Below are 19,017 nucleotides of genomic sequence, written 5' to 3'. Positions count from 1 at the left end.
TCATGATCTCTCTCTGAGTATTCGTTGCTTAAGGGTTGAGTTGTTCACCTCTTCCTTAGATAGTTTATCCACCCTTTGCCACTCCACCCTCTTTTTTTATCCTCTTATCCTTCAAAACCGATTCCACAAAGTCAGTTCAAAGTCTGAACTTCGCCTCACTGTCAGAAGAAACCTTACACCTGCTTTACAAAGTCAGAGAAACATCCCAGCGCTGATCCCTCCTGCACGTAGCCTGAAGGTGACAATCTCAACCTGTCATACTGTGAGCTATTCCTCTGCTTTCCTGGGCACTCCGGTTTTAAATGTATGTTTCAGACGTCTGTGTTTTGGTTTAGTGTTGTGTCTCAAGGTGCAACCAGAGCACAAAAGGAGACAAGAACTCTCAAAGGAGTCATGTCGATCGAGGTGCAAAGAGCATTTTCCTCTGTGTAGGTAACAATCATAAAGCTAAAACTTTAATACTAAAGTGGGTTGAAAAAATTATTCCTGCATCTGGAAATGTTCCATATTTGCTCACATTGCAACCACAAAGTTCAATGAAACGAGAAAGCAAATGTTGAGAGAATACCATAACAAGTCTGTTTAAAGTTTGTCTCAAGCTATGTAAGAAATGCAAGGACAGATGTTCAGCATCATGGTGTTATTCTTCATAACCTACTGGGAAGATGCTCAGAATTGATGGGAAAACGGATATAAAAGACTTAAAAAGACTCCATACTGATACCGATTTGGTATTGATATTATATATATTTTTGGATGGATTCACCCAACTCTAGTATCAGAATAAAGGCGGCTGAATAGAAATGCACGCCACACTTTTCAGGTTCTTCGAGAAAGCTAAAAAAAAAAAAGTGTGATTTTCCTTTTTTGTGTTAGTTTATGCAACGTTTGTGGCATTACAAAAATTTGAAAAAGTTCAAGCGGTGTGAACACCTCTGTTAGGTACTGTGAGTGCTTCAGGCTTTTATATATGTTTTTATTCTGTTTTGGACTTGTTATGATGCACAGCAGATTGTAATATGAAACTTGTTCACACAGTGAACTGTAAGGGCCTGTCATCTGCCACTGGAGTGAAGGGTGGAGACTTGTGAGGCGTGTCGACCGAGGGGCAAATGAAGAGCGCCGAGGAGTGAACACCTCAGAGCGCACCAGCGCGCTACCAGGTCTGGGCATAAAAACAAGCTTTAAGATAAAGTGATTTCCAATTAAAAGTGATTCTGTGTGTACGTTTCATTTTCATTTGACAAGCATTGTGAAGTTCACTTCTGACAAATAATCGCTGCCAAATGGACTGCTGAGCTGAGAGAAGTTCTACTTATTTGCGCAACAGGTTCTAACTCATACAGATCCGATCCATGTAGGAGGAAGAAGCATGTTGTCAAGGTTTCGGTCATTTGGCGTCCAGCAGGAGATCAACTCATGGGATGTAGCGGCTGCAGAGTCAGGCTTAACTTTGGAAAGGTGCTCTCCAAGGTCTCCGTGTTCCTCACCATGGTCCTAATATTCACTTATTTCTTCTACTGTCTCACTGGACTTTGCGATTCGGCTCCGAGGACTTTATACAGCCAACAAGGTGCAGACGGGGGCTATGACAACGTGGACGATCGCAGCCAGGTGCTGGTGGAACTCCGGCCGCCTCCGCCTCACCACCCCGGCACGCAGCGGCAGCTCCACAAGCGGACAGCCTCTCCGGACGCGTTGCAGGTGGACGCGGAGCAGCAGCTGCAGCAGCAGCAGTACGAGCAGGGCAGCAAGAAGGAGACAAACAGCATCCCCGTTTCCAACACCTACGGGACTAAAAAGCTTCCAAATGCCATTATCATCGGGGTGAAGAAAGGAGGAACCCGCGCCCTGCTGGAGTTTTTGCGCATCCATCCGGACGTGAGGGCGTTTGGCGCAGAGCCACATTTCTTCGACAGGTTCTATGACAGAGGGCTGGAGTGGTACAGGTAGGCTGCTTACAGAACACGTTGTTGGTTCACATCTAAATTGAATGGAAACACAACTGTTAAAGTTGCTTTAAGCTATTACATTAAATAAAGAGTTTTAAAAAACAGCAGATCAGATACATACAAAAAGTGAAGGACAATAGACGTACCTTTTCTCATTACGTTTTTGTACACGATAGCTAAAAGGATATACATGTGTGCTCGCTTGTTCACCAAGTGGTAAAGAAGGCTCAGTAGATAGAAATTAACCTTTCGTTCCAATGGATGAAGTCTCATTTGCTCACATAAACTGTCTTAAAAATTATATCACTCAAAAAAGTCAAAAGCACTGTTAAATGTGCATGCTTTTACAAAAACGTATAAACACAAGGAAATGTAACAGATTAAACACATGCCAAACTGCCAACCTATAATTACAATACACAGAGTGTTGAAAATATTAATGAAACAAACAACAACAACAACAACAAACATTAAATATCAAAAGCTCTGCAATCAACCAACAAACCAGATGATTCTAAGAAACTGAATATTTGTTAAAATAAATTTTTTTGAGAACCAGATATTTAAAGATACAGTCCAGTTTTGGATGATTTTCACTAACAAATGTACACGGGCAGTTTCCCCTGTTTGTTTGTGTCTCTGGTTTGTTAAATCTCTGGTTTCCTTGTTTCCCCTTTTTCTTCTCTCAGACAATTTCCTCCTATTTCCTCTCATCAACTTCCGCTACTTGCCTTCTTCCCTCACAGCTGATCACAGTTTCTAATCAGCCACCTGCTTCTTGTTCAGCAATCAAGTCTCCGGCATAAATATTTGCTTTTATGCCACCAGCCTGTTTCCTCGTGGTCTCCTACTTTTGATTTTGTTTGGATTCACTGCTGTATTTTAGTTCTTGGTTTTACTTAATTTTATGTAAACCTTTGACTTTCACCTGCCTGCCTCCTGTTTCCTCCCCTGCATTTTGGGTCCCAATTTACAATTTTATGACAAGTAGCTTCAAAATCTAGATGGGGTTTAAAGGTGATTTCACATCAAATAAGCATAGGTACTGAATTATAAAGTGAAAAAGAAATTAACTTCAAAAATGTGTACAAGAGATGGTTGTGGCAATTTGTTCTCAGAGGACTGCTTAGTCTTGTGTAAAAGGATGGGAAAACTAGTTTAGATCCTACTATTGATCCACAATACTTCATAGCAGGAATTAAGGTGACAGGAACAACCTAAGGTTTGAAAATAAACACAAAACGTCAAACCATACATAGGGACCACCATCCTGTTAAAAGTTGAGCCCCCTACGCATATGTGCTGATGTGTACTGTCAATAAATGAGCCAGAACAGAAAGACTGATGTACTCAGATCAGCTTCACACGGTACGATCCAGATGTAGATCAAAGGGTCCTCGGGGCCCCAGAGGAGCCGTTCATCATCTTGATGCCCATTTATAAACCATTTACAACCCACACTTCCACCTGTCATCCTATGTTTGCTCTGGTTGTGCTCCGCATAGGAAACCAACTATGATCACCCTGCAATGTCAACAAAAGGTCTAAGTTGGATGTTATCTTCAGCTTATGCAGATGTGATGATTTGATTACAGTGCGTGATTTTGGGGGGTTTCTAATTAGTTTCTGCTGTAGTCACAGCAGCTGATTATGGATTGACCTGTTTGACCAAAACTGTAATTTATATCTGGGTTCAATTAAGGCTCTGAAGAGGGTTTTAGCTCAGGATGAAGCTGATCCTGATCATATCCAGATGTTCTGCAAGCTTCTGAACCTGGTCCCAACTGAGCTCTCATCAGGCTGACAGGACAATAGTATTGTGAGACCTCTGAGCTAGAAAGGTGCCATGAGGAGAGGTGAAGGTTATGACAGGGCGAGGAGCATTAACAAACACAGATTTCAGAGGTTTCTCAGATGTAATTCCACCCCGTCTTGCCATAAACTCCTCACTCCGCCTTAACGGAGCATATTTGGCCACATGGAAACAGTTTCACCGCTGATAATTTTAACATGTTGAAAGATTTCTGTTCCTTGTCTGTCTCTTTATGCACCGTATGAATTTTTCCTCCCCCGTATCCTACACTTTTACACATAGGCTCCCTCCTGTTTCTAATTACCACATTTGCATCCCAGTTTTCACACATTCTTTTCACATATTTTACCCCCCTGTCTGATGCGCTTCATCCTTATCCCACCTCGCTTCACTGTATTCCTCTCTGACAAAGTTTATATGTGTGAATACCTGTGGCAGATCTGGTGCTGCTTACATTTTGTGTTTTTGTGTGTTTAAATGACCCTGCCTGGTTCTGTAAACCCTTTAAAGCAGGGGTGTCAAACTCCAGTCCTCGAGGGCTGCAGTCCTGCAACTTTTAGATGTGCCTCTGCTGCACCACACCTGAATAGAATAATTAGGTCATTAGCAAGGCTCTAGAGAACTGATCTACACAAGAAGGAGGTAATTAAGCCATTTCATTCCAGTGTTTTGTACCTGTGGCACATCTAAAAACTGTAGGTCTGTGGAACTCGTGGACTGGAGTTTGAGACCACTGCTTTAAAGTAACTGTTTTGATGCTCCACTAATTTTGTAGCAACACCACCGGGGGCTGTAAAATAGATTTGCCATACAGTAAAATCTGCAAAACAGTACAAAGCAGATAAAATATGGTTGAGGAAAAATATAAGCTATTTGATTTCTTTATAACTGTAAGACCTGCATTAGAGGTAAAGTATGCCACAGAAGGAGTAAAAACCGAAAACTTGGTTTATTAGTGTAACTTTGCACGCTTGTATTTCTTCAGATATGGGTTTGTAGAAGATATAATTTTAGCTGTCATTATATGTCATACACTGTTGAGATGTGTTTGCAGTCGTCTGCAGTGATACCATGTGTGTGTACAATACTGGTTGACAGTGTGTGTACATCAGTGACTTATACATATAATATGACTTATCTATTTGAACAAGTAAGCTTTTCACAAACACTCTAAGAAAAACAATTGAAGTCTTTATTCTTAATTGTGGATACAAAGAAAGTGTTTTAATCTTTTTTTTGTGGCTTTCATTGCATGTTCACATAGTGATTTGAAAAAGTTTTCTTCCACTTACATTTTCTACATTTTGTAATGCAACAACCACAAACTTCAATTTCTTCAATTGAGATTTTATGCGACAGGCTGATGCAAGGTTTAAAGCATATACTGTAATGCATAATGGAAACAAACAAAAGCAAAGTTTTCAGTATTTTCAACCAATGATACCTGACAGGTGCATGCATTTTATATTTAGCCCAGCTTTTACCTCCAAATATTTTGTGATTTGGAGGCACACGTTACTATTGGCTTGTATTACTAACAGTAACTAGCCTTGTTATTGTGTTCAACTGGAAAATCCAGTTTTTCTGACTTGCAACTAAAACACTGCCCCAGTATCACGTCTTTTAGAGCCTCTCAAAGATTTCCACTGAGGATTAAATGACCTGTACAACGATTTTGGCGAAGCTAAAGATTTGTTTTATAACCGAACCTTTCTTTAAACATCTATAAAAAAAATAGACTTTATTTATGATAGCACAAAGAGTCTGCTACCACGTGTCCTGGATGGAAAAAATTATTAAAATGACATATGAGTTTAATGGAACTTGTAAGCTGTCACAATATGAAAGTTTGATGTCAGTTGTTGAAAGTATCAAAGTGAGCTGCACTGGTGAAGACACACCATAGATTATTCTGTACCCTTCAGTAACTGTGTTAGACCCATTCATAAATGTTTTCTCTTGCTTTTATCTTTTTTTTGTGTTACATGTCTGTATTCTATTTTTTGTCTTGACATATGAAATGCTTTAATTGTGTTTCTCATTATGTTCTCATTGTGTCTTTAAAATTTATTTTTGGTGAAATCTACCAAGAAGCCAAGTACATCTTTAAAAAGCAGCTTTCGATTTTTGAGGGGAAATGTTTAGCTATTTGGAAAACTTGTTTTTCCTAAAGTAAAATGGGACTAACTGTGTGGATGATCCACAGGCTTAACATGTAAGACTTTGACCAATCAGACTTTTGCTAAAAGATAGCATAAATCATTTAAATCAGGACCTGTGAAGGCTGCGAGAGATGCTGCATGAGCCAACTCTTGTACTGTTTTTTTTTCCAACTGCGTTTTAAATTTCTTGATCAAATAATTTTATTAAAAAAAAAGGTAAACCCAACAGAAAAAAAACTGAAACAACACAAGATATAACTGTATGTTATATCAAAAAAGATCAGCTGTTTCTTTCATGCTTTGAAAAACATCAAACCAAAAATTGTATGTCTGTTTCTCTCACACAACTTCTTCTATCCAGAAGGTCAAGTTCAACTAATCATCGAGCCAATCTTGATTTTTGACAGCTGAGGTTTTGGAGGTGGGCTTTTATGGTTATGGGGCAACATTTTCCCAAGTGAGGGCAATTTTACCAATGGCTCCTTCAAAATTAAGCTCTAAGGCCATTAGTGATGGAGGTTCAGTGCCCCTGATTGGTGTAGCAGACCAGGAAGTGGCTTCCACAGTGTATAGCGGTAATGTGTTTTAATGATGGTGGGTTTTGGCCGTAGTTGGGTTTAGGTGGTGTTATAAGGTTTGGGGAAAAGCCCACACTCAAACCCCAGATGGGGTGAATTATTATAATTTAAGGCACATTGTGGTTCATTTTGGGGTGCTTGTAAAAATTTTGGAATAGTCTCACTTAGGTCGTTTTAGGTTTGTGAGAAAAATAGTCAAAGAAATGGCGGTTCTGTTCCAGCGGATGCCTCAGATGCTTGGTAGTCATGCTTGGTGGCACTGCAATTTCCAGCAAAGGTAGCATGGGCCAAGAAAAATCTCAAAACAATGACACAGTCAAGAGTAGCTTGGTTAGAAATCCTATAGATATGAGTTTCATCATCCCCTAACCTTTTTCACCAGACCTATATCAGAGAAAACTTAGACATCAAATTTCAATGTCAAACCAATTTTTTCAGTCTTTCATGCCCTCACCTTATTTATGTCTTCTCCTGAAATGGGAAATCTATATTAACTTGGGGTGAACTGATTGCAGTTTTCTGCCTGATCGTCGATTACCGATTTTTAAAAAAGTCTGATCTGCCGAATTCGATTTTGGCCAATACCAATTTTTTTTTAACTGAAATGTTTCTAAACATAGCAAAGTTGCTGAATTGACAACAGAGGAGAGACAATTGTTAAATGCAAAAATAACCTGGTGGTCTGGTCTATCAGTCAAAACTCTCTCATGGGAGAACAGAATAGGAGAGTGACTGATTTTTAGACCTTTGCTAAAAATCAAAGATCTAAAAATCAAAACTCGGGGAATAAGATCAGCTTCACATTTAAGTACTGGCTGATCAGCGATCTCCCAAAATTAAAGAAATTGGTGCCTATAAATCGGTGCACCCCTAAATTAACATTTTATCATGCTGAAAAAGCTTCTGCTGGGTCTATTTTTTCAATACTAACACACCAAGTCATTTATCTCTATTTAATTGTTGATCCACAAACAATGCTTTTTAGTAAAATTGGTCAAAATCACTTTATTTGTGGTTTCTCACTGGTAAACAAGGATACATTGGTCAGTTTTGCTATTTGTTTTGTTCCTTTACATCATTATTTGATCAGAATAAAATCTACAAACTTCCAATGAATTGTATTTTGCACAGCAGAAGGTCTGAGCTTTATGCATGCATGCATGGATTTTTAGGAAAACCTGACAAAAATCACATGAAAGTAGGTTTTCAAAGAGGACAAGGGCAGACTGGTGAAGAGATATTTCCATATAAAATCAAATGGTCTCATCATTTTATTCAGCTAAGATGATTTACAAGTCCAAAAAATATTTCTAGTGGAATTTCCGTGTCACCTGCTACTCCAGCCATAAAGGATTCCCTGACAGAAAGACATGTAATGGGCCCAGTTCTACCAGTTAGCCCCACCATGCATGCACCTGCAGGACAGTCTGTATCATCACCACCACTCCAGTTAACTTCAGTGTTGATGGGCAGAGCTTCGGTAAAACTAAAATAGTCCTTGATTCAGACTGCGTGTACTATATTGGAAAATCATCTGACAACCCAGCCAGCGCTGAGGGCTTTAATCCATAAACATTATAATTACGTTTTACATAAATACACTCCTCCTAAATACAAAGTTTCCCCATTATCTGCAGTCGTTTGCTATGTTTGGAATTTTGCTAACATTTGCTAACTTACGCTACAAACAAAATCACCTGACTAGAAACTAAAATGTAAATGTAATCAAAACTTGATGATCACATGAAAAATATTCACCAAAGTTATATTTTCCCCCTGGAGAGGATATAAATGTCTGAGCACTTCAGGTTACTCAAAGTAAACTTTATGCCCCTTAATTGAATACAAGAGAATAAACATCCTGATTAAACCTCAGGAGACTGTGGATATCTACATTTAATGGCAATCAATGAAATTGTATTTCTGTCTAGATCAAAATGGTGGACCCACTTATACTATCATATTTATAGTTTAAAGATTGGCCATCGATGTATTTGCCAGGTTTTCTGCGCTGCTTGCAGATTTTCCTGGATAATTGCTAAACCTCTACAACTTGTCTCTGCCTTAAAGAAATTGACATTTTTGCTTTAAAATAATACGTTTACTTGTGGATTTGTGAATCATTCCCTCATCTCTTCACTGCATTGCTAAATTACAGGCTCTGGAAAGTCAATATTACCATGTGGGTTAGTTGGATTTGTTTCTTAGACTTTTCATACTACTCCACTTTAAATTTGTGTTTTAATAACTTGTTCAGCAGCCCTGAGGCTGAAATGATTCATTGTTCTCCCTACCCACCGTCAGCCACTATGCAAACAAATAAAACTCAGCTTTAGTGTAGTCGTTCACAAAAGTATTCAAAATTAGACTGATGCCATTATCATTCATGATAATGGCGGTGCATGCATATTCTGAGTGCAACAGCTACATACATTATTGAACTTCCCTGGAAGGTCTAAAAACTCCTAATTATAATGGACACTACTTGTCTTTCCCCAGGCATCAACAAGCCTAAAGTACCAACATACATTACTCCTTTCCTTTCTTGATGGCCACTTCAAGTAGTTTCTGTGAAAATTCAGCACTTAGGTTTTCTCAATTGGAGGTTAGCTTTTCACTTAGTCCATTAATGCATTATTAATCGTGAGGGTAAGCATCTTCTAATGCCTGCAGTATGAGCTAGTGACAATATTATTACTCGCCGTCAACGTCCCGGGACGTAATCCTCCACTTAGAGTCATAAAGAGATTTATATTCAGCTCATAGCATCAAGTGAACATATTCATACTCCTTGAACATTTCTATCACTTTCCACTTAACAGCCACAAACTTCAAAGTATTTTATGTGGATTTTATGTGACAAACAGTAGTTTATAATTGTGAAAGGGAAGGAAAATTCTACATGATGTTCAAATGTCTTTTACACTGTGACATCTGAAATGTGTGGCAGGCTTTTGTATTTAGCAATCCTTAGTCAGTACTTTGTAGAACCATCTTGTATTGTTTCATGAAGCCTGTTTGTGCTTTAAACTTCACCACTACTTTGTCTTTGTGATGCAAGTTTATTTATTAATTAGGTGACTCTTAAAGGCACACCATTGAAATTAGTTTTATTTAGAGGAATATAAATAAAGGGAGTCAAATACAAATGCATGTCAGACTTTTCAGACTTTTGAATCTCTTGTCGTGAAGTGCGGGTGGTGTTGGTGGTGAGGCAGAGGCAGCGGACCCAGGTTAGATGAAATATGATGATTTAATAATAAACAAGTCCAGTAACACGGCAGCTCGCACAGAGACACACCGACGACGAACAGACTAGACTAGACATTGACGAAACATTGACGAGGACCCGACGAGGAACAAGGAACACAGGTGGAGTTAAATACACGGGAGGGTAATCACAGAAACGAGACACACCTGGGAACAATCAAGGGGAGGACAGGACAACGAAGAGACGCAAGGACACAAAAAACTCTAAATGAACACAGAAAACACAGATCCTGACAGTACCCCCCCCTCAAGGGCGGCTACCAGACGCCCACAAAACAAAAACACAACAAGGGTGGGTGGAGGGGCGCTGGACGGGGGGCCAGAGTCCAGAAAAAACAAAAAACAACCCACCATTGTGGGCGGAAACACAGGAAGGGCCAAGAGTCCAAAAAACAACAAAAAACTACCCACAGGGTGGGCGGAGGCAAAGGAGGCGGGAACCACGGAAGTGGTCTGGCGGTCGTCCGCGGCGGCGGGAACCACGGAGGCGGTCCGGCGGTCGTCCGCGGCGCTGGAGGCGGGAACCACAGAGGCGGTCCGGCGGCCGTCCGCGGCGCTGGAGGCGGGAACCACAGAGGCGGTCCGGCGGCCGTCCGCGGCGCTGGAGGCGGGAACCACGGAGGCGGTCCGGCGGCCGTCCGCGGCGCTGGAGGCGGGAACCACGGAGGCGGTCCGGCGGCCGTCCGTGGCGCTGGAGGCGGGAACCCCGGAGGCGGTCCGCCCGAGGCAGGGTCTCTGGAGGAACGGACAGAGTCTGGGTCTCAGGTGGAACGCAGAGGGTCTGGGTCTCAGGTGGAACGCAGAGGGTCTGGGTCTCAGGTGGAACGCAGAGGGTCTGGGTCTCAGGTGGAACGCAGAGGGTCAGGGTCTCAGGTGGAACGCAGAGGGTCAGGGTCTCGGGAGGAACGCAGAGGGTCAGGGTCTCAGGTGGAACGCAGAGGGTCTGGGTCTCAGGTGGAACGCAGAGGGTCTGGGTCTCAGGTGGAACGCAGAGGGTCAGGGTCTCAGGAGGAACGCAGAGGGTCAGGGTCTCGGGTGGAACGCAGAGGGTCAGGGTCTCGGGAGGAACGCAGAGGGTCAGGGTCTCAGGAGGAACACAGGGAGTCTCGGTCGGAACACTGGGAGTCTCGGTCGGAACACTGGGAGTCTCGGTCGGAACGCTAGGGGTCTGGGTCTCGGAAGGAACACTGGGAGTCTCGGAAGGTGCGCCGGCTGGAACGCCGGCTGATTCGGCCTCGGGTGCGCCGGCTGGAACGCCGGCTGATTCGGCCTCGGGTGCGCCGGCTGGAACGCCGGCTGATTCGGCCTCGGGTGCGCCAGCTGGAGGTGAGCCGGAGCGGAGCCTCGGGGCCGGCTGCGGGGGCGAGCCGCAGCGAAGCCTGGGAACCGGCCGCGGGGGCGAGCCGCAGCGAAGCCTGGGAACCGGCCGCGGGGGCGAGCCGCAGCGAAGCCTGGGAACCGGCCGCGGGGGCGAGCCGCAGCGAAGCCTGGGAACCGGCCGCGGGGGCGAGCCGCAGCGAAGCCTTGGAACCGGCCGCGGGGGCGAGCCGCAGCGAAGCCTTGGAACCGGCCGCGGGGGCGAGCCGCAGCGAAGCCTTGGAACCGGCCGCGGGGGCGAGCCGCAGCGAAGCCTTGGAACCGGCTGCGGGGGTGACAGCTCCGGAAGGCGACGAGGGGCCGGGTCCACCGGCGGCTCACGTCGCTGTCTCCGGGCTGACCGTGGAGGTGGCGGCTCCGGAAAGCGACGAGGGGCCGGGTTCACCGGCGGCTCACATCGCTGTCTCCGGGCAGACAGCGGAGGTGACAGCTCCGGAAGGCGACGAGGGGCCGGCTCCACCGGCGGCTCACGTCGCTGGCTTCCCGGACGAAGGAATCGACGGGGGCCATATCCGGGGGGTGCTAACACCAGCCTTGTTCCCCGGAAAAGCTCCCGCTGCAGGTCGGCGAGAGCCTCCGCCAGCTCCCTGTCCTCCCTGCCGGACCTCCGCCACGGGCCGCTCTGCCCTTTAGGCGGTAACCCCACTCCTGCTGGGTCCATAATAGCAGCCTCACCGTTCGGTATGGTCGGGTCCTTCTGTCATGAAGTGCGGGTGGTGTTGGTGGTGAGGCAGAGGCAGCGGACCCAGGTTAGATGAAATATGATGATTTAATAATAAACAAGTCCAGTAACACGGCAGCTCGCACAGAGACACACCGACGACGAACAGACTAGACTAGACTAGACTAGACGTTGACGAGGACCCGACGAGGAACAAGGAACACAGGTGGAGTTAAATACACGGGAGGGTAATCACAGAAACGAGACACACCTGGGAACAATCAAGGGGAGGACAGGACAACGAAGAGACGCAAGGACACAAAAAACTCTAAATGAACACAGAAAACACAGATCCTGACATCTCTTACTTTTTAGGGAAATTAAATGAAAACCGTGTTTTATCTTCCTTCCACTTCACAATGATGTGCTACTTTGTGTTTGTCTATCAAATAAAATCAGAAATAAAATGCATAGAAGTTTGTGGTTGGAACTGTGAAAACACTCCAGAACTATGAATGCTTTTGCAAGCCACTGTAAAAGGAATAAGGGGGCTAACTCTGTACTTCAAAAGTCTTTGTTTTTAGTTATTTGAACAGGAGCTGATTGGCTATTTTTTTTCCCTTTTAATCTGTACATTATGCTGGAATAAATGCTGACATAAGCTAATGGGTGACTAACTGTGACCAGAGTGGATGAAGAATCACCAAAAGTCTGAGAAGAGGAACCGACAGCCACATTTTTAAAAAAACATGTTAGACTTCTTTTCATTTCCAAACCACACTGTCACTTCACTTCCAGTATTTATATGCCCTCCCCCTCCTTCTCTGTCAGAGGTGATGACAAGCAGTATTTCATTTAGATATGAAAGTTCCCACTCATCCTGTTGGGCAGTCCCTGGCCTTAAGGCTTCCTCTGTCACCCTTTGAGCACAACAACTCTGCTGAGAAATGTTTCCCTCACATTGTTTTTGGGGGCTCTTTTAGTTTTATTGCCTTGATTTTCCACCAGCCTTTTTAATTGGGTCCCTGCTATGAACAATATCTTGGATGAAAAGTCACTGATTGTAACAAAACGTTTTTCCAGCAAAAAAAAACAACAAAAAAAGAACAAAACAGTTTTTATATAAATGGTCCAGTAAATGACGTTATAAGCCCTAAAGTTACCAACCTGCTTTTGATTGAGAAAAAGACATGGTAGATTTAGATTTTTAATGGTCTTGTTTCCTCTGATCACACACACTTGATGTGCAGCATGCCTTTTGCTAAGGTGCTGCAGGGTGTAAGCTGGAGCACTTCAGTGGGAGAGCCCGTAATCTGAGGGACAGGAAGTCTGTTGGCCACATCCTCGCAGAAAAGTTTGTTGTTGTTTTCTTTTTTTTAATCTAATTGTGCGATCCAGACTGCTTCCAGCATATCAGCTTTGTAATCAGCTCTGTGGCACTTCGGGGAGGAAAAAGCGTTGCATTCTTTTAACAGCAGGGAGTTCCAGACGCGTGTAGTTTATCAGCAACGCTTTTTTTGATGGGCTAAATAGAAAACATATTTGTTCCCCGAGCCTCACGTTTAGGCACAAAACTAAGACTTACAAGTTTATTGCGGGTTAAACAAGAATTTTGATTTGCACCTGGTAAATGGGATTTTAAATGAATCATCCTTGACAGATTTACAGTACTCCTTGTCACCATATGCAGACAGATTTATGACAGAAGTTGCTACTTATTGATTCTTGGTTAATGAGACTGATTGATCAATAGGGGGACAGGCACTTGGAGGGAGAGGGGTAAAAGCCACAGCTCATTAACTATGCATGAGTATGGAAAGAAAACTAATGGTCATTATCCAAAGTGTCACTCAACAAGGAGGAGTGAAGGACAAACCCAAGCCCACGCATGACGAATCAGAGGGCAAACGCTAATTCACTTATCAGTAAACACCGTTACCGCTGTGCCCACGTGTGTGCATAGTGAAAACCACACGCATTACAAGCACTGAGCACAATCTGTCACACAGAGACAGACTTATTGATCAGACCCAGATAAACAGAGTAAGGAGGCAGAGGATAGCCTCATGCAATTGGATAGTGATCAATTAGTGGTCTTTTATTATGGGCATTGTAATGGGCTGAGATGGCTCACCTTGAAGTAAACACAAAAGACATAAAACTTTTTTTAAAAAGTCCTCCATCCAGAATATATTAGGATTGACAGGATAGCCAACCCTCTGTGGAACAATAAAGGCTATTTCTATTTTATTTGTCCCGCAAGAATTTATTCACCTTCATCCATCTCTGCAATCCACATAAAGTTTTATTTGTGCTCCCTCTTTAAGCTACATCAGTTGGTATTTATTACAAGCTATAAGTAAATTTAGTGCCCTGTAAAATTTCCCTGAAATGTCTTGAAGCTTACATCTGAGCAAAAGAAGATAAAGTCCTCTCGTACACTAATATGAATATTAAGTGAGGGCACCCCCTTTTGAGGATGTGCAGAAAGCATCAGCAAACTTAATCAGTGAGGAATAAATGCAACATTTATTCCTCACTGATTAATTTATTAGAAATAACTGTTTTTCAACTAATTTACTGGTACTACTACTAGTGACTTCCTTTATTCAGTTCTTCTTGTTCTGACATGTTATAAGGTTGGAACAAACAGGCAGAGAGATGTTTGACTATTCTTTGCACACGTTCACTAAGGTGGCCCACAGCATAACACATCCTCCACCTTACATAGCAGTGGTATTGAGGTGTTTTTCCGCATAACACTGCAGGCTGGTTTGTTTCACTCAATCCAACCTGCAGTTTTTGTTGCAGAAAATCTTAATCTTAGTCTCATCCGACCAACGCAAACAGTTCCAGTTTCAGTCTTGATGGGGTTTATTAAAATCCACATATTTATGTTTATGATGGTAGGACAGAAATAACCCACTTCATATGTAAATGGTGTCTAATCCTTGTTTCATTGGAAACTTAAACAGGATGCTTATTAAAAGCTCTTAAATTCATAAATAACTATTGTTTTACATTTATTTCAAATGAATTGTTAGGGGGTGTCAATAGTTAAGCCAAACACTTTCTTGGAACTTGTACTATTATGTGGGGGGGCCAGAAACTGTAGTATTTTATCATATGTTTACAGTTTTATCAGGCTCTTTCAGTAATCAAACGGTTCAGTACATAATCCATGTCTCATGATGTCAGGGTTATTCTTAGGTGCTGATAAATCGGTTATAATAGCATTGGTCATGTTTTGCCACCTTGAAAATGTATAAAGGGGCTTTTTGTTTACATATTGATACAATAAAACACAGCTTAATAAAATCTCAGTTTATCACCACCAAAAAGGCCATTTTCCTGTGGATGGGAGATACCAACGTGGCTGAAAAAGTCTGTTTCAGAAAAGCATCCATGTCAGAGTGGACTAAGCGTCTTCGCTAAATCCACTCTAAGTAATGATAAACCCATTTGATGCCATATTTAAAGTGATAAAATCAAGTGAATTCCCTCCGATAGTTGAAACTCTCAATCCATATATTTGCCTGTGGATTTGCTTGATCCACCTCTTTTCTGAGACTTTCAAGATGTTTGCTTTTCACATTCATGAAGTTACACTCATGTACTCATTATTCATCCTGACTAATGCTGCTTTTGACTAAATGATCCCAACTGAGGCTTTAGACCACTGACATCTGCTTCTATCAGCAACTTAAAAACCATAAGTAACATGTTTAAGTGATATCACCAAGTGCTAAAGCGAAACAGATATTTCTCTCAAGAGCTCAAAGAGTGAAGATTATTTCTTTAATTAGTTATCTTCCCAATGGAAACTTATGAAGAGAAGCTGCAGTATTAACGCAATGCAGACTTTTGTTTGCTTTTCACTAATCATCAGATCAGACTTTGATCATGAAAAGTTTCACAGGGAAAATAAATTCCCCTCAAAACTCATCTACATTTCTGAACGACCTCTTATTATGGCCATTTGGACTCAATTGAGGCTTCCAATGTGAAACAAATAAAGCCCAAATGCTCCATTACTTGTTTATTTTATAGGAAACCACATGAATGCTTTCCATTTCCAGTAACACAATAAGATGTATGAAACCAAAATGACCAATAGACAGTTCCTCCTCCGTTTTAATCATTGCTCATCGCCTGTTTCTCAGGCAAACCGTCTCGCTTCTGAAATCTTAGTCTGCCACAAGTCTGGCTCACACAGCTCTCCTGTCAATCACGAGCACATCTGAGACCTGAATGGTGCCCACAATGCCTGTTTGATAGATGGACTAGAAATCAAACCACAGAAGAAGAAACAATGTGCTCAAACGATACCACACATATGTTGTTTGTGAGCTACCCATAAAACAAAAATAAATAGATAAATCGGTTTATTGTTCTATGGACGCAGATTACTTTACATAACTCAGAACATATCATGATATTCCAGCTCACACAGTACTTGTATTGGTCTATTGTGCAGAGTGTATCCCTCCCTCCCCCCCCCACCTCACAGCCATATGTTTAACACACTAGCTGAGCTCAGCAGCTGGACAGCCTGGTCACACTTCCTGCAGACATATTGGGCTCTTTAAATATGTGCAGTAACAGGCAGGGGAGGCGAGGATGAAACAGGGTGGGCGCTTTGCTCTTGCAGGAAGAAGAGGGGGTGGAAATCTGTAGGAAATTGCTGTTAAGTGGCTCTTGAGGTTTTGTGGTTTTAGACTCATCAGACCCCAAGTGAGCGAATGGTCCTACTCTGCAGACCTTCAAGTGAGGTTTCGAAGGGGCTGCAAACAATAACACGGCCTTAGATCCAAACCTTTAATCATACATGAATTTTAATGAAAGAAGGGTTACGGCTACTAAAATAAGTGTGTGATCAACCTGGCAAGTTTGGCTGTAGCTTCACTCCTTCAGGTATAAGAGGTTAAAAGCACATTCCTGTCCTTTGAACTTTTCACTTTTTTTTCTTTCTTTTTTTTTTTTACATTTGAACCACAAACATCAATGTATTTATGAGGGGTTTTATAAGACAAACCAACTCAACATAGTGAACCACTGTGAAGTGGAAGGAAAAGAGACACATTGTCTTCAAATATTTTTATAAATAAATCAGAAAAAGTGTGGTGTGCTTTTGAATGAAATCCGCTGAGACCAAATTGCTGTACTTGTCACAAGACTAACAACAAGAACACACCATCTTAACAATGAAACGCGGTGTTGACAGCATCATGCTGTAGACATGCTTTATTTTTTAGCAGAGACATGAAAGGTGGTCAGAATTGATGTGAAAAATGATGCAGCTAAATATAAGGACATAGTGAAAAACCTGTCAAAAGCTGTCAAAGATTTGAGACTAGTATGGGAGTTTAATGACTAAATATTTCCCCATAATCTTGTGTTAGAATGGTCTAGTCAAAGTCCACATTTACTGACACGGCATAGAAACCTATGCCATGTCACAACAAAATAAGAAAAATCATAAGAAGTTGGCGTGAAGGATGTTAGGCTCATTGAAGAAACATTCTGGTGAGTGAATGCGTTGGATCAAAATACCTAACTGGAAATTTCTTCTTCTCATCTAGAAACCTGATGCCCCGTACTCTGGACGGCCAGATCACCATGGAGAAGACACCGAGCTACTTTGTAACCAAGGAGGCTCCCAGTCGTCTTTGCACAATGAACTGCCACACCAAGCTCATTGTTGTAGTGAGGGACCCGGTAACGCGTGCGGTGTCCGACTACACCCAGACACTCACCAAGAACCCGGGACTACCGTCCTTCCAGAGCCTTGCCTTGAAGAACTCCTCCACAGGACCGGTAGACTCCACTTGGAGCGCCGTGCGCATCGGCCTCTACGCCAAACATCTGGAGAACTGGCTCCAGTATTTCCCCCTGTCTCACTTTCTGTTTGTCAGCGGTGAGCGACTCGTGTCGGACCCCGCTGGGGAAATGGGACGGGTTCAGGACTTTCTGGGCCTGAAAAGAGTCATTTCAGACAAACATTTCTACTTCAACCAGACTAAAGGTTTTCCCTGTTTGAAGAAGCCAGAGGGGAGCAGCAGGCCTCGCTGCCTCGGAAAGTCAAAGGGCCGACCTCACCCCCAGATCCCATCCGAGGTACTGCAAAGACTCAGGGACTTCTACAGACCGTTCAACCAGCGTTTCTATCAGATGAGTGGACAAGACTTTGGCTGGGACTGATAAACGACGATCAAGTCTGCCTTAAGAAAAGCCTCTTGATGTTTCTTTGAAATTTTGGAAATCTAAGATTCTCAGGGAGGGGTAAAGGCAAAAATCGTTTTGCCTGTAAATGCAACCTGACATGCAGCACTCATAAACTGCAGTAGTTTATCTGTAGAAGTGGAGCTGAGACAGACCCAGTGCTGCTAATATGCAAATATACACATTGAGGACTTTAAACCACTCTCATATGGTTTGAAGGTTTCATTTTCTTTCTTTTTTTTATCTCGTTCTTTGTTTATAAGATGACATCATATTTATAGTTTATGTTTAAATGTTTTTATAAAAAAAATAAACCTTTTATTTATTACCATGTACTGTTTATTACATGGCAAAGAAAGACAAAATGGCTTAGCTGACAGGACATTGGGAATAATGTCATACTACAGCAATGCTTTGACACTTTTATTTTTTTGCTCTGTTTTCTGTTTCACCCAAAACAAGACAATCAGATGATTTGCTACACAGTGCAAAAAATTTGTATTAATTGCAGTTGAAATACAATTTATACCTCAAATGTAAATATTCAATTAAATCTACACATACAAATGTTGTATTTAGTGTTAATTGCGAATTTTTCTAAATTTCATGTGTTTCACAGAGAACCAGCTTTATCTGTTCATCACAAATGGTTACATAGTCATTAACTATTACAAAAAAAAAAAAAACATCTGTCAACATCTGCAAACATCTCAATCTGCCAAAATTGTAGTGGTACACATAAGATATGAACTTGAACTACCATTCAGATTCTTTACCGTTTCTGTGAAGGATTGACAGAAACAGTAAAGATAATAATTAATTTGTTTCTTTCAGATGTTAATGGATTGAAAAGAATCCATTAAAGTAGAGCAGCATATCAGATTATTTTTAAATGCCCAATCAACAAAGTGGAGTTGCCTGAGTACTCAGTGCAAGACCTGAACATGAGTAGAAGAGAGACTCTTCTACCCATGTTCACTTG

General features: G+C 42.2%; 1 protein-coding gene across 1 annotated transcript; it reads left to right on the top strand.

The window, feature by feature from the left end:
* The first annotated feature begins 1,121 nt into the window (after positions 1 to 1,121).
* LOC116736257 (heparan sulfate glucosamine 3-O-sulfotransferase 6) lies at positions 1,122 to 18,720 on the top strand. The gene is made up of 2 exons (XM_032588630.1): positions 1,122 to 1,949; positions 17,396 to 18,720. Exons 1-2 carry the CDS (start codon positions 1,420 to 1,422, stop codon positions 18,012 to 18,014), a joined length of 1,149 nt encoding a protein of 382 aa, XP_032444521.1. The 5' UTR covers positions 1,122 to 1,419; the 3' UTR covers positions 18,015 to 18,720.
* Positions 18,721 to 19,017: the final 297 nt, after the last annotated feature.

This window comes from Xiphophorus hellerii, chromosome 16 (genome assembly GCF_003331165.1).
Source record: "Xiphophorus hellerii strain 12219 chromosome 16, Xiphophorus_hellerii-4.1, whole genome shotgun sequence".
Lineage (NCBI taxonomy): Eukaryota > Metazoa > Chordata > Actinopteri > Cyprinodontiformes > Poeciliidae > Xiphophorus > Xiphophorus hellerii.
The sequence above is the reverse complement of the archived record's forward strand: the minus strand, read 5'-3'. Positions and strand labels throughout refer to the sequence as shown.

Excerpts from the sequence above, each read along its gene's own strand:
- LOC116736257 (XM_032588630.1), top strand. The coding sequence starts at position 1,420 with ATGGGATGTAGCGGCTGCAGAGTCAGGCTTAACTTTGGAAAGGTGCTC. Across the intron at positions 1,950-17,395 it reads AGAGGGCTGGAGTGGTACAG|AAACCTGATGCCCCGTACTC; the intron begins GTAGGCTGCTTA and ends CTTCTCATCTAG.